The 14,086-nt window shown below is 43.8% G+C and overlaps 1 protein-coding gene across 12 annotated transcripts in view; it reads left to right on the top strand.

The window, feature by feature from the left end:
• Nucleotides 1–2,657: 2,657 nt before the first annotated feature.
• Nucleotides 2,658–14,086, top strand: part of GOLGA4 (golgin A4) — a 126,366-nt gene continuing 114,937 nt past the window's right edge. For 8 of the 12 annotated variants that reach the window (XM_045037892.1, XM_045037896.1, XM_023260760.2 and 5 more), the window contains exons 1-2: nucleotides 2,658–2,868; nucleotides 13,195–13,254. In XM_045037892.1, coding sequence (XP_044893827.1) covers nucleotides 2,800–2,868; nucleotides 13,195–13,254 — 129 coding nt within the window. In that variant the 5' untranslated portion in view covers nucleotides 2,658–2,799. Of the gene's footprint in view, nucleotides 2,869–13,194; nucleotides 13,255–13,287; nucleotides 13,650–14,086 lie in introns of those variants that run through there. The other 4 variants (XM_045037893.1, XM_023260759.2, XM_023260756.2 and 1 more) reach the window with 2 other exon arrangements.

Genomic DNA, 14,086 nt, shown 5'->3' with positions numbered 1-14,086 from the left:
GTGGGCTCAAGCCCCGTGTCGGGTTCTGTGCTGACAGTTTGGAGCCTGCTTAAGAGTCTCTCTGTCCCTCCCCACCTCAAAAAAAATTTTTTTTTCTTTTTTAAAGAGCCAGATGTGCAAGAGAACCCCAAGTTAATTTGAAATTCCTAGAGGTTTTAAGTGTGAAGTATGGAGAGGGTGCAGCTGAAGGAAAGCAGGACCCAGGCCGCCAAGGGTTTCTCGTACTGCCTGAGAACTTGAATAGTGTTTTGCGGGCCTGGAACACCACTGATGGGGTTTCGGCAGGAGAGTAACTTCAGCTACGTAGAAGATATATTGGAGAGCAGCCAATCTGGAAACTGGGAGATCATTTAAGTGGTGGAATGCAATGGAAATCGAAACTAACTAGTGGCAGGGTGCATAGGAAAGAGAACGGATTTGAGAAGTGTTTCAGAGTAAAAGACACAGGGCTTGGGGATTCTCCAGATCTGGGTGAAGAATGAGAGGCACGTTTTGACTCACTTCCGCGCTTTTCACTTGGGGAACTGGGCAGATGGCGGTGACACCCGCCAAGGCATAAAATACAGACGGCAAAACAAGCTCGTGAGGAGGAGAAAATGCAGGAGGGTGAGAGGAAACACAGAGGGGCAAGTCTGATGGTGACGGGAGGGGTGCAACAGCGGATGGTTCCAATTTCAGACGTGTTGAATCGAGGTGACCGTGCACCGTTAAGAAAAGTTGTCCAATAGGCAGCTGGGTGTATTCTACATAATTCTGTAGAAATGTAGTGGCAGGCCCTGGACCAGGCACAAGCTGAGTTGTATGACAGCCATGGTTTTTGCCTTTCCAAACCTGACAGCCTAATGAAGATGCTATAATCTGGGGCTCACGGGAGAGGTCTGGACTAGGGCTCTCGACATACAGAGGGAGAGTATTAGAAGTAAAAAGAGAATGAAACTCCTAGAACTTCTAAGTATCGTTTACTATGAGCTATACTCTATGCACTTCAAGCTTGACAACATACCCATGAAATGTTAAAAGGTTACAGATGAGGAAAATGAGGGGCAGGGAGTTGAGACTCAGAGGTCACAATCTGGCCTTTGGGCTGAATTTTATTCTAAGAGCTGTTGTGCTGCAGGGATTTAAAATTGCCTCTGGATGGGCTTGCGCTATCTAGTTTGTTACTTTCCCTCATTCTCCGTTGTCTTATATACCACATGGGTGTCACTCGTGACCTTTCTCCTGCCTTCAGGAATCTGACCTTGTACTAGGCGCCCAAAGGTCACAGTGATACAACTTTCTTAGGTGTTCACTATGGGATAAGAGAGGACTTAGCCCAGCTGTCAATGCAGTGCTCACACTAGACCGTGCTCTGGCTCTCCCACATTTAGGGATCGTGCTATGGGATCTCACGGAAGAACTTGTTAGTAAATAAAATGAGCTAAAATGTGAATATCGGCGTATATCCTCTCAGGTTCTGAAGCAATCTGGTATAGCATGCTGCCGAGATGGATTTGAGAGTTCACAGCCGGTCTAAGTTCCGGGTGTTGGAAGAATTAGGCACATACACATTAAACTCTTTTAGGATGATTGCAGATACTAGGGGTGAACTTGGACCCTTTAAAAATTTGTGCGTTCTACCGGCTGTGAATTCTTAAAAAAAATTTTTTTTAATGTTTATTATTTATTTTTGAGAGAGAGAGAGTGTGTGTGAGCAGGGGAGGGGCAGAGAGAGAGGGAGACACAGAATCCGAGGCAGCTCCAGGCTCGGAGCTGTCAGCACAGAGCTCCACACGGGGCTCGAACTCACGAACGGGGAGATCACGACCTGAGCTGAAGTCGGAAGCTTAACCGACTGAGCCACCCAGGCGCCCCATGTGAATTCTTTTAGCACCCCCAAAGATCCTGGCACTTAGAATGATAAAGATTTCTGAATGAACACGTTAATGTATACAATTTTGGTTAAATAAAAAAAAAATCAGGGCAGATGTCCAAACGACTGAGATTTTCCAATATCGGCCTGAGACGTTTGGACCCTGCCTGGGAGGCTCGGGTCAGGTGCTTCTTGACCGCGGGGCGAGTCCAGGGAAGGAAAGAGGGCCCTTCTGCGGAGCAGCAGGGGTCCCAGGCACTGAAGATGCAGATTCTTAACCACAAATACTAAGCAAAAGCGCACCGTCCTTCAGAGCACAAGGCGGGTTCCCTGGCGACCCCCTTTCTCCCACCCCAGACGCTCGCCCCCGCGGCTCTTCGCGGCGGGCCCGTGCGGCCCGCCGTCCTCCACCGAAGTGGCACCCTCCCCGCTGTGCTCTGCAGTGGCGGAGCCCCGGAGCGCGTCAGTGCAGCACTCAGACTCAGCCCCGAGGGCATCTCTGCACGACGCGAATTTCCGCACCGCAGAGCGCGGCGTCCGGCCCCCCGCCGCCGCGTTCGAGAGCGACGCCCAGAGCGCGCATGTGCCGGCGCGACCTGGCGCTTGGCCCCTCCGGCGCTCCGTAGAGCTCCCTCGGCGAGCTCCACGTAGGCCGCGCAGGCGTCTTTGGCCCTCGGTTCACCTGCTGCCGTTGTCGCCGCCGCCGCCGCCGCCGGGGCTGGATGGGGGGCACAGGCCAACCAGTGGCACCCAGAAGAAAGAGACGCGGCGGCGGCGACGCCGACACCCGCAGGCCGAGGTTCCCGATCCGCCTGCGAGCCCAAGGAGGGGGCGGCGAGGCCCGGCCCCCGCGGTCCCTGGTGTAGAGAAGCCGCCGTCCCCGCCGCGGCCGGGTCTCCGTGGACGCTCGCCCCTCCGGTCGCACACTCGGGACCCCGCGCTGCGCCATGTTCAGGAAGCTGAAGCAGAAGATCATCGAGGAGCAGCAGCTCCAGGAGGCGCTGGCCTCGACTCAGGTACTATGGCGCCGCTCTCTAGCTCCCGACCCCCCTGGATACTGGCTCGGGGGCCGGGGCAAGGGAGGGTTCTTTCGTGACCCTTGACCTGGAACTTGAGGATCTCCCCCAAACTCCGGACTGGGAATGAGCCCAGGACGGCCCGGGTCTTCTGTGTCGGGGACCCGCCCCCCCTTCCCCCCCTTCCCCCCCATCCTCAAACTCCGTTCAGGAGAGTGGGTGGGGTGGCCGGATCCTTCGGGACGTCTGACCTCTAGTTTTCCCCTAACGCAACTACCCTCGCCTGAGAATACTTGACGAGGGCTCCGATCTTGCATGACCTTTGACCCGTACCGAAGGTTCCCCCACGCGTCCGAGACCCCAGCTCAGGCGTGAGAGCAGGATGGGAAAACTTGGGTTCCTTGTCGTGTCTGATGACTTCCCCACCCAAGTTCCCTGTCCCGTCACCGCCCGGGGATTGAGGGTGCCAGGGCCAGGATCCCGCAAGACTCCTGACCTGTTAGGCGAGTGCAGTGCCAAACCGTGGGGAGGGGAGGGCTGAGGGTCCGGCCGTTCCGGGCCAGGCTGCTCGCTGGAGCGTTGGACCCGAAAGAGGTGGCGGTGTGGCCCGCGTCCAAAGCCCGAGGCTGTCACGAGTTAGTCACTTCGCATAACTCGGTTGATCCGGGCCGGGCGGAGGGGCAGACGTCCCGAGGCCAGGCCAGGGCTGTGCCTGTCCCCAGCCGGGCGTTCTGCTTCTCCGAGAGCCGTGCTCCGTTCCTTTTTCGTGAATGCCGTGGCTTCAGGAAGTGACAGTTTCTAGGAAAAAGGGGGCGTGTTAGCATTGTTAAGTTAAAGAAACAGTCTCCTAGACTCCGATGAGGATGTGTGTGTTGGTGCCTGCGGCAGTCGGTCTCTTGAGCAAAGATGAGGGCTTCTTCTGCATTGCTTCCCGGCTTTTCTCAGTCTCAACGGACTGAGCCCTCCTCTCTATTTTAGAGTTTCTGTAAGAAAGGCTGAGTTTTGATTCATTTGGAGACATTTAAAAATACGTTTTAGGGGCGCCTGGGTGGCTCAGTCGGTTGAGCGTCCGACTTCGGCTCAGGTCACGATCTCGCGGTCCGGGAGTTCGAGCCCCGCGTCGGGCTCTGGGCTGATGGCTCAGAGCCTGGAGCCTGCTTCCGATTCTGTGTCTCCCTCTCTCTCTGTCCTTCCCCCATTCATGCTCTGTCTCTCTCTGTCTCAAAAATAAGTAAACGTTAAAAAAAAATAAAAAAAAAATAAAAATACGTTTTAAAAATACAGCATTTATCTTACACGGCTTTTTAACAACCGCGAAGCAACCGATTAACAATTATTAAATCGATTATTGCATGGGGCTTATTCTGAAGCTGTCAGTCGAAGCTGTCCTCTCAAAAGCTAAAGCTCATGTAGAGTGAAACTGAAATACATTGGAACATGACGCTGAAGGCTTGGTCATTCTCCTGAGTAAAATGTAAATAGTGATAACATTCAAATAGTAAGTATCTTACTGTTCATGCCATTTACTGCAAGCTTTTCTAACTTTACAAAACAGGGTTCTTAAGAAACAAAAGACTTAAAGTGAGGTAGAGAGGAGGAATGTGGGGAAGCACCAGGTTAGTGGATGTAAAGCACTTACGTTTGGGAATGCGTAAAATATCACTGATCCAAGATTCCATCGCTGGGACTTTTTCCTGAGAAAGTTTAGGATGTGTTAAAAGATTTGGCCTCGTGGATTTTTATTGCAGTGCTGTTTTAATAGGTAAAAACTGGCTAAAAATAGAAAATTGGTTAATAGGCTGTGTTCGGTAGTGGGCTATTACGCAGCCTTAACAAAAGCCAATATTCACTGGGTTCTTACTGCGTGAGAGGCATTTTGCTTTGTATTTTGTGTGGATTCTTTTATTTCATTCTTGTGTAAACCAAAGAGGTAGGTAGCCTTATAGATGAAGGAGTCAGGTTCAGAGAGGCTAACTTGCCTGACGTCACACAGCTGTTGTTAGAGCCCACAGAAAAGTAATAGTTAACACGCAAAGGCATTTGTGTTAAAGGACAGATTAAGAAGCAGCATGTAAAGTGTGATCCCAGTTTTGTGGGGGAAAATATGTATATAAAGTATATTTATGTGCAGGCAGTGAAAATAGTTTAAGAGGGAAGTGCTCATGAGATATTGTATGGTTATTTTTATTTTAGAGAGAGAGAGCAAGAGCGTTGAGGGGGGCAGGGGCAGAGGGAGAGAGAGAATCTTAAGCAGGCTCCACAGTCAGTGCAGAGCCTGGCCACAGAGCCGGATGCAGAGCCTGATGCAGGGCTCGATCCCACAACCTTGGATCATGATCAGAGTGGAAACCGAGAGTCAGATGTCTAACCGACCGAGTCACCTGGGTACCCCAGATTATCTTTCTTATAAATAATGTTTAGTTTTTCTTCATGAAAATGAATTGCTTGTGTGCATTAACTGAGAGAGATCGTTTTTAGAATAGTAAAAAAGTTAGGTACAAGCTAACATATTGAGACAGTACATCTGGATCAAATAAAATCACTTTGGGTATACAAGATTTTTAAAAATCCTCTTTGATAATATGTGTATTTTTCCAAGAACGAAAGAGTTAAGCTGTTAGTGATCATCTACTGATAGAAACTTGATTCTGTTCTGGTCTCAGATCTTCAGCTGTTAAGAACCCTTTAAGGATGAGACGTTCTAGATTATTGTTTTCAGATCTAATGTTTCTTTTTTAAAGGGTAAATTAAAAACAAAAAACTTTTTTGATGACAATCATTTTGCAGTAGATTATACGTATACTTGTTTGCTTAAGCAAAGGATCTTGAATTTGTATATTATCATTTTTTCATTAAAAAATTCTTTTTTTAATTTAACATTTTAATTTACTTTTGAGAGACAGAGAGCAGGGAGGGGAGGGACACAGAGAGAGAGACACACAGAATCCAAAGCAGACTCCAGGCTCTGAGCTTTTAGCACAGAGCCAGGCGTGGGGGCTTGAACCAATGAACCATGAGATCATGACCCAGCTGAAGTCTGACGCTTAACCAACTGAGCCACTCAGGCGTCCTCTTCATTTTTGAGTATAAATTATTTTGTGTTGAAGGCACTGTGCCCTTAAGAATTTAACAGGTGTGAAAGGCATTTCCCTTTTATTCACTCAAGAGGTTTTGTTTGCTCTTGGGGCGCCTGGGTGGCTCAATCGGGTAAGCTTCCCACTTCCGCTCAGGTCACGATCTCACGCTCCGTGAGTTCGAGCCCCGCTTCAGGCTCTGTACTGACAGTTCGGAGCCTGGCGCCTGCCTCGGATTCTGTGTCTCCCTCTCTCTCTGCCCCTCCCCTGCTCATGCTCTGTCTCTCTCTGTCTCAAAAATAAATTTAAAAAAATTAAAAAGAAATTAAAAAAAAAAAGAGGTTTGTTTGCTCTTGGTCTGCCTTTTGTAATTTTGTTACCTTCCTTGCTGTCTGCCTTGTGTCTTTCTTCTTTCTGCTTTTCAAGTGTCTCCAGCTTGAATCAAGACACCTAAGCTTCTAAAATTTTGCGTTAAATAAGGGCAAGTATCTGAGGGGTTCGTTAGTGTATTAACACAAATTTTGAGACATTTGTTTTGAGGTTTTTGGAGGCCTTTGTGTGCATACGTCCTGGTTCTCAGTTTGCTTTTCGTAGGTGAGGTGGCCTGATAGGCAGGTTTCCAGTAGATTGAGCTAGTAGGCGTAGGTAATTGTGGGATAGGTGAACCATTTTCTTTACAATATTTGTCAAATTTTTCAGCAGTAGTAATAGTGATATGGTGTAGGGTCCCTTAAGAGTTTGAAAACATTTAATAAAAGCAGGATAACCTTCTAATATTCCCCAGTTGCTTCTGTTTGGTTGGTACTAAGAGTATTTGCATCCTTCCTTGCAGATATTATTTTAAGTAATTACTTAATCAACTCTGATGATGACTTGAAGCCTAATCACCAATTAAAAATGAGGTTAAAAATTTATATTTTTTTAAAATTAATTTATTTTTGGTTAAGTAGGTCCCACACCCAGCGCGGAGCCCAGCATGGGGCTTGAACTCGCAACTCTGGGATCAAGACCTGAGCTGAAATTTAAGAGTTGGATGCTCAACTGATTGAGCCACCCAGGCACCCCTAAGTTCTGTTTCTTGATTTATCTAATTTTTCTGGGTCACTTGTTGTATTTGTACTGATCATCTCATTTTGCTTTTTTTTTTTTTTTTAAAGACAGATGTCTTGTGATTATTGTTTGTTCATTTATACTTATGAAGTCCTGGAGGGTGATTTATTTTGATAGATGACATGGGTTTTCTCTGCTCTTACGTGCTTCTGTCCTGTGTGGAGAGTGCTTGTGCAAGTAAGACAGTGCCTCCTCTGCCAGCCTAAACGAAGAGGGTCTACCTACTTTGAAAGGTGACCGTATAATTTATTACGCTAACATTCTTGAGAGTGAAAGGGGACACTACTAATAATGATCTTGGAACAGAAACTGGCATGAACTGGGTGGGCCTGGGATTGCATTGGGCAAACGTGGGTATGTTGTTACCCTGCTGCTTTGTGGTACCAGCCCCCACTATTGAAGATCTAACTCCTACAAGGTAGGTTGCTTATTATATTTTGCAGTTACTTTGGTCTGTAAATGTTTGGGTTGGAGGAGGCTGACCTCAAGTACCTGTTTGTTACACAAACCCTTAATTAATCCCCGAGAGCAATAATGAGAACAATAATTTCCCGTTCTAGTACTTTAAGCCCATGATTTTTTTTTTTTTTTTCCTATTGGAAAAAGTTGCTGCTGCCTCTTCTTTAGCCTTCTGTGCAAATTTGGAGCTATAGCTATCTTTGCCCTGATTTCTCAACCAATCTGAATCCTTTTGCCTTCGAGTCTTAAGAATTTTGTTTTATCTTTTCACTGCTGTTCTCTGTCTTGTTCGTGAGTTTTCATTAATCTGTTTTTCTACTTTTTTTTTAAGCCTTTGTTTCAATAAGTTTTGGGGAGGGAGAGGAGGTAAACAATAGCATTCAGTCTACATTCTTATACTAAAAACCTAATCACCATGATGTACTTAAACATAAATTCGAATTCTGAAATATTTGACTTTAAATAATAAATTCTCAACAAGTGTATATTCCTTAGATTGTAAAGGTATTACTGATTTTTCTGTCTTACTTATTTTATAGAATCACTGGGGTTAAGTTAGCATGTACCATGTGACTGGCCTTCAGATATGCTGTTAACAATAGCTAGTGTCTGAAGGGTTGAGAATATCAGTCCACTTATTATTTCTTGTCAACTATTGGATGAGATTTAAGATGAGAAATAGATCATCTCTTAGTCATGCTTTTAAATTTTGTTGGGTATTTTGTATTGCTTATGATATTTAATTTAAATTTTAAAGTAAAGATTTGCTTTTATTTTTATCAAAAATAATGTATGGTTTTAAAAGGTCAAGTACTACTAAAAGGGTATTATGCAAAAAAGAACCATTGTCTGCTCCAACCCTGCAGTCCTGTTCTCCATGTTCTCAATATTTTCTGTTTGCCCAGATATTTAGCTTCATATTTCTAATAAAAAGATTTTGTTGCTTTGCTGGTTTGTTGATTTGTACATTATAAACCGTATTTACTGATTTCCCGCCAAGGTCGATGATTTTGGGAGCATTGACCCATTGTTTTCTGTTTGCAGTGTTGCTATTGAGAAGTCCATTGTCATTGTGCTGTTTTTTTTTCTTTCTGGAGACTCTAGGATCTTCCTTTTATATCTTGTCTCAAGTTTCATGGTAAATATGCCTTTGAATGGATTTCCATATGCTTTGTTCTGGACACTCAGTGGGCATTGTTTGTGACTCCTGTGCTTACCTTTTTGGAAACTTTTAGATGTAATTTCTTTGATAATTCCTTCTCCTTTGTTTTTTGTCTTTTCTCTTGAGCTGCAGTTTGGCAGCTTTTGTGCCTTCAGGATAGATTCTTTCACTTTTTTTACCCTTTATTTTCCGTTTTTGGTTTTGTTGTTGTTGTTGTTTTGTGTGTGTGTGTGTGTGTGTGTGTGTGTGTGTGTGTTCGGATTTTTGTTTTGTTTTGCTGTACTTTTGAGAGATTGCTTCAACTTTCAAACTCAATTGAATTTTTAACTAATTTGGCTATCTTAAAATTTCTAAGGACTGTTTCTTACTGTCTTTTGCTTTTTCATAGCATTATTCTTGTTATGTAGATATAATATTTTTAATATCTCTGAGAATAATGGTGATTTTTTTGTTTTGAAGTTTTCTTTTAATCTCTATTGTTTTTTTTTTCTAGTTTTTTTTTGGGGGGGCTCCCTTTTTTACTTTGGAAACTTTATTAAGTGCTCTGGGCTATCAAGGGTGAGGCACTAAAAATCTGATACTCTTTGGAAATGGCATGTGATGGCATAGACACACTGGGGCTCACTGCTGAGTTACTGTTGGGGGAAATATCTTCATGCTGGTAACCAGAGTTCTTTCTAAAGAGGTCATTTGATTTCTCCAGAGAAGCATGGTGTATTTTAGAGAAAGGGTGAGGGGTTTTAAGCCAAGCTGCCAACTTTCTGAAGTAGGGCTAGTTCACTGTGGATAGTATCACTTAATCCCTCCAAAGTTAGTCCTATACTTTGCCCTTCACTCCTATCTTACTATGCTTGGTTTCACCCAGTTTGGAGCCTCATTAGCTCCTGAAAATAAACCTCAGGTTCTTTAGAGGATCTGTAAGGTAGGACGGGACCCGAGGATCTTTCAACCAATCTTTGTTTTCGATTCTCTCTCTTCACTTTGCATCTTGCATTTATACTTTTTGTTTTAAGTCCTAAGTCTTTTCGTGGTCATGAGGATGAAAACAGGCTTGCTTCTCATCACTTTCCCGTCTGTAGGTCCTTGGGGTTATAGTGTCCTCATCTGTGTTAACTATTTTACTGTTCTTTCATTCATACCAGTCTTCTGAAACTTGGTTGAAAATTTTTAATTTCAGGGTAGAGAAAGTAGGTAGAGGTAGAAAGTAGAAAGAGGCAGAGAAAGTATGAGCGTATAGTCCATCTGCCATCTGTTTGACTGCAAGTTTCCTTAAATTACTTTTGGGTGGGTGGGTTTCACTATATTAAAGGACTTGTTTTGAGAGGTAAGCATTTATAACATGAACAGCAGTATTCATTTACGGCACTACTGTTTTAGATGTTGGGATACAGAAGGTGCTTTATTAAGGACACGTGAAAGCCCTGATAATTTTGGTAAGTAGGATATAAAGGTTTATATGAAGAATTAACTCCCAAGTTACTTTGGCCATTCCAATAGAGTTGGAACGTCAAATAGACTAGGAAGAGACTTTCACCAGGGCTGTGATAAGAAGGATTCTGTGGTGGTGCCCTTGCCGTATTGATTATCCATGGGTGCGCGAGGGAGCAGGGAAGCCAGATTTTGTTATGCTGTGTAGGAATAACATCTCATCTCTTTGGGGCATAACTTAAACCATGAAATAAGTCAAAAGGCAGCCAAAATTTTAATGTCACCAACCTCATATTCCATAGCTAATCTGAGTTATTCATAAGGAAGCTTTAAAAAAACCTTCATTTAAAGCTTCCTTATTCTTATTTTTTTTTTAATGTTTATTTTCAAGAGAGAGAATGGGAGCCAGGGAAGGGTGGGGAGGGGGAGACAGAGGATCCAAAGCAGGCTCCATGCTGTCAGCAGACAGCTCGATGTGGGGCTTGAATTCACGAACTGCGAGATCAGGACCCAAGCCGAAGTTGGATGCTCGTCCGACTGAGCCACCCAGGTGCCCCCTCCTCATGCTTATTTTGTCTAGAATTCCAGTAAGTGTAATTATCCAGTTTCTAAACTAGTAGTAGGCTAAAATGAGTAGAGAAGACTTATACAAGTTGTGTGAGTGACAACTGACCTGGAAAATGTTAAATTATGTTCAGTTTCTTTTTGTCTTTAAAAGCTACAGTTTGTTAATTGATTTCAAGAAGTTATACATTCAAAACGGTTGAACCTCATTGTATCTCCAGAGCCTTTCAGGCACCAATGAGGCTTAACTGTTTTGGATCTATAACTCTGTATAGATATCTATACCTATACTTATATTTATATCTGTATTTTTCTAAATCTGACAATTCAGCTGTCTCAATTCTTTCCATGAAAACTCCCAGATAATAGAGCCCCCAGTGAGTAAACTTTGGTTATCATAGTTTTGACTATATGTAGAACTTTTCAGGGGCACCTGGGTGGTTCAATCAGTTAAGCATCTGAGTCTTGACTTTGGCTCAGGTCATGATCTCACGGTTTCCTGAGTTCAAGCCCCACATTGGGCTCTGCACCGGCAGCTGGGAGCCTGCTTGGGATTCTTTCTCTTGTGCACGTGTACGCACTGTCTCTCAAAATAAATAAATAGAATTAAAAAAATATGTAGAACTTTTCAGTAACATGAATATCCAAAATTTGTGTTTTTGTTGTGTTTAGATTATATTGTTTAACCTAGAGTTAATGCTTTTTAATTTTTATTTTTCAAGACAACTAAAGTACATAAGTATATTTGATGTACTCTAGATTTAAGAGTTAGTGGCTGTGTTTATATACATTCTTCTTACAAAGTGTGGCATGGTATGGTAAAAGCATGAAGAGGGTTGTGGAATCAGTGGATTGAGCAGATTTTTTTTTATTAAAAATTTTTTGTTAAGGTTTTATTTACTTTTGAGAGAGAGAGAGAGAGAGAGAGAGAGAGAGAGAGAGAGAGACGGAGTACGAGTGGGGGAGGGGCTGAGAGAGAGGGAGGCACAGAATCCGAAACAGGCACAGACACAGACACAGAATCTGAAACAGTATTTAAAAGCATTTGTTGGGGTGCCTGGTTGACTCAGTTGGTAGAGCATGTGACTCTTGATCTGAGGGTTGTGAGTTCAAGCCCCACGTTGGGCATGGAACCTACCTTAGTAAAAAGGAGTTACAATTACAGAGCACTTACTTATTTAACAGTGCCTTCTAGGTGCTATGCCAAGTGTTGCATTTGCCTTGAAGGGTAGATGTAGTCTCTGTGCCCTAAGGTAGAGAGGCATGTACTCCTAGTAGAGTGGTAGTGTCTATAGGAAGGCATTTCTGGAGAGAGGGTGACATCTGAGCAGAGTCTTGATGGGTAGTGAAAGGTCGTGGCATAGGGACAAGCCAGTTAAGGCTTATTATTCCCAAGGCTTATACAAGTGATTGTGTATGTTTCTAATGTTGCATAACAAATTACTGCAATCTTAGCGCCTAATAACCCGGTTGTTGCTTCATAGTCTGTAGGTCAGAAGTCTGGTATGGGTGACTGGCTTCTCTACTAAGAGTCTCACAGGGTGTTAACCCGACTGGGTTCTCATCTGGAGCTTGGCGTATTCTTCCATGCTCACGTGCCTGTAGTAGAATTTAGTCATCCGTGGTTGTAGCACTGAGGTCCTTATTTCTTCCCGGCTATTGAAGGGAGCCACTCAGCCCCTAGAGGCTACCTGGAGCTCCGTGTCACTTGGCCCTCATAGGCACTTGCTTTCTTTTAGGATAGCAGGAGTGTATCTCTCTGCCTTCTGCCTCTGCCTTCTAGACTCTTCTTTGAAGGGCTTTTGTGATGAGGCTAGACCATCCAGCTAATCTTTTGATTGACTCAAAAACTACTGATGAGTAGCTTTAAACATGCCTGTAGAAGTTCCTTTTACTATGTAATGTGAGATAATCAGGGGAGTGATCTCATCATACTCACAGGGTGAGGGTCATTTGGGGTCATCTTAGAATTCTGCCTACCACAGTGACTGAAAGATTTTTCTTACTGAAAGTGAGGCCTATGGTTAGTTAATAATCCATTGGTGGGCAATAAAGATATTAATTGTGACAAGTAGCTTAGAAACCTATCTAGATTTCTCATGGCTATGAGAATTAATTAGACCAAGTTTAGTTTGAAGGAATCTAAATCCATTGATATTTTGATTTTTGTTTTTTTAGTTTATTTATTTATTTTGAGAGCGAGCGAGCGAGCAGGGGAGGGGTAGAAAGAGAGGGAGAGGGAGTGAGAGAGAATCCCAAGCAGGCTCCGCAGTGTCAGTGCAGAGCCTGAAGCGGGTCTCAAACTCGTGAACTGTGAGATCGTGACCTGAGCCGAAGTCAAGAGTCAGGCACTCAGCTGATTGAGCCACCTAGATATTCCTGAACCCATTTACATTTTGAAGTGAGGATATCCCATTAAAGATCCAGGACCTTCCTTCGGATAAATGCTCAAGTACAGTTAGTTTTTATGCATGTTTTATATTTTACAGTCATATGTGATGTCTGTGATCCTTACTCTTGCAACTCCAGGGGAAGACCTACCAGCCATCAGGCCAAGCCTGCCAAGTGGGACTAACTTTTCTGAAGACGGTGTGTTTTATGACCTGTTCTTCAACTTTGTAAATTCAACATTCGATTTTGCCAGTTAATCCGGAGCTGATGCAGCTGTCAGTTACTGATTAGGCTCACATGAAGCCAAAGCATAAAGACGTAATGACAATTGTAAACCTTTACTGTGCGGGGGGTGTACTTTTCAAGTGATTGGATGGTTACTGTCTGCGGGAGCCCTTGCCAGGCATCTGGAAAGCTGCATTAATCACTCCTGTGTACAACTGCGGGAAGCTTGGTCTCCATCGTTCACCAGACGATAAACTTTAAATTTGTATGCCTGTTTCCTCACATCCCTCACTTATGACTCAGAGTTTCATATGGGTGTATTCACTGGTGGAGCTCAGGTCACCTGCCCGAGGTGAAAGGGAGCCTGGGTTAGTAAGCTTTCTGAGTTCTAATTTATGAACTTACAAGAGCTGTTTAGAAATAAAAAAGGTTATTAAGATTTTTGTCATTATTTTGTTGACATCCCCCCCCTGCCCTGGTCCCAATTAAAATTATCCTTTTGATTTCTGCTTTTGACATAAAAAAATCTGTTTCCCATTCAGTGATTACAGAAATAGACTCTCCTCTCTTCTTTTATATTGCAGTTTTTAAAAAATCATGGGTTAGATAGGTGATGGGGATTAAGGAGTACACTTGTGATGAGCACAGGGTGTTATATGGAAGGTGCTGAATCACTATTTTGTACACCTGAAACTAATATTACACTGTATGTAACTAACTGGAATTTAAATAAAAACTGAAAAAATACCTTCAATATAGGTAAGTATGAAGGAAACATCTGATTGGTGTCTCTGCTCTCATCTGC

The sequence above is a fragment of the Felis catus genome, chromosome C2 (assembly GCF_018350175.1).
Source record: "Felis catus isolate Fca126 chromosome C2, F.catus_Fca126_mat1.0, whole genome shotgun sequence".
Taxonomy (NCBI): domain Eukaryota; kingdom Metazoa; phylum Chordata; class Mammalia; order Carnivora; family Felidae; genus Felis; species Felis catus.
The sequence above is the reverse complement of the archived record's forward strand: the minus strand, read 5'-3'. Positions and strand labels throughout refer to the sequence as shown.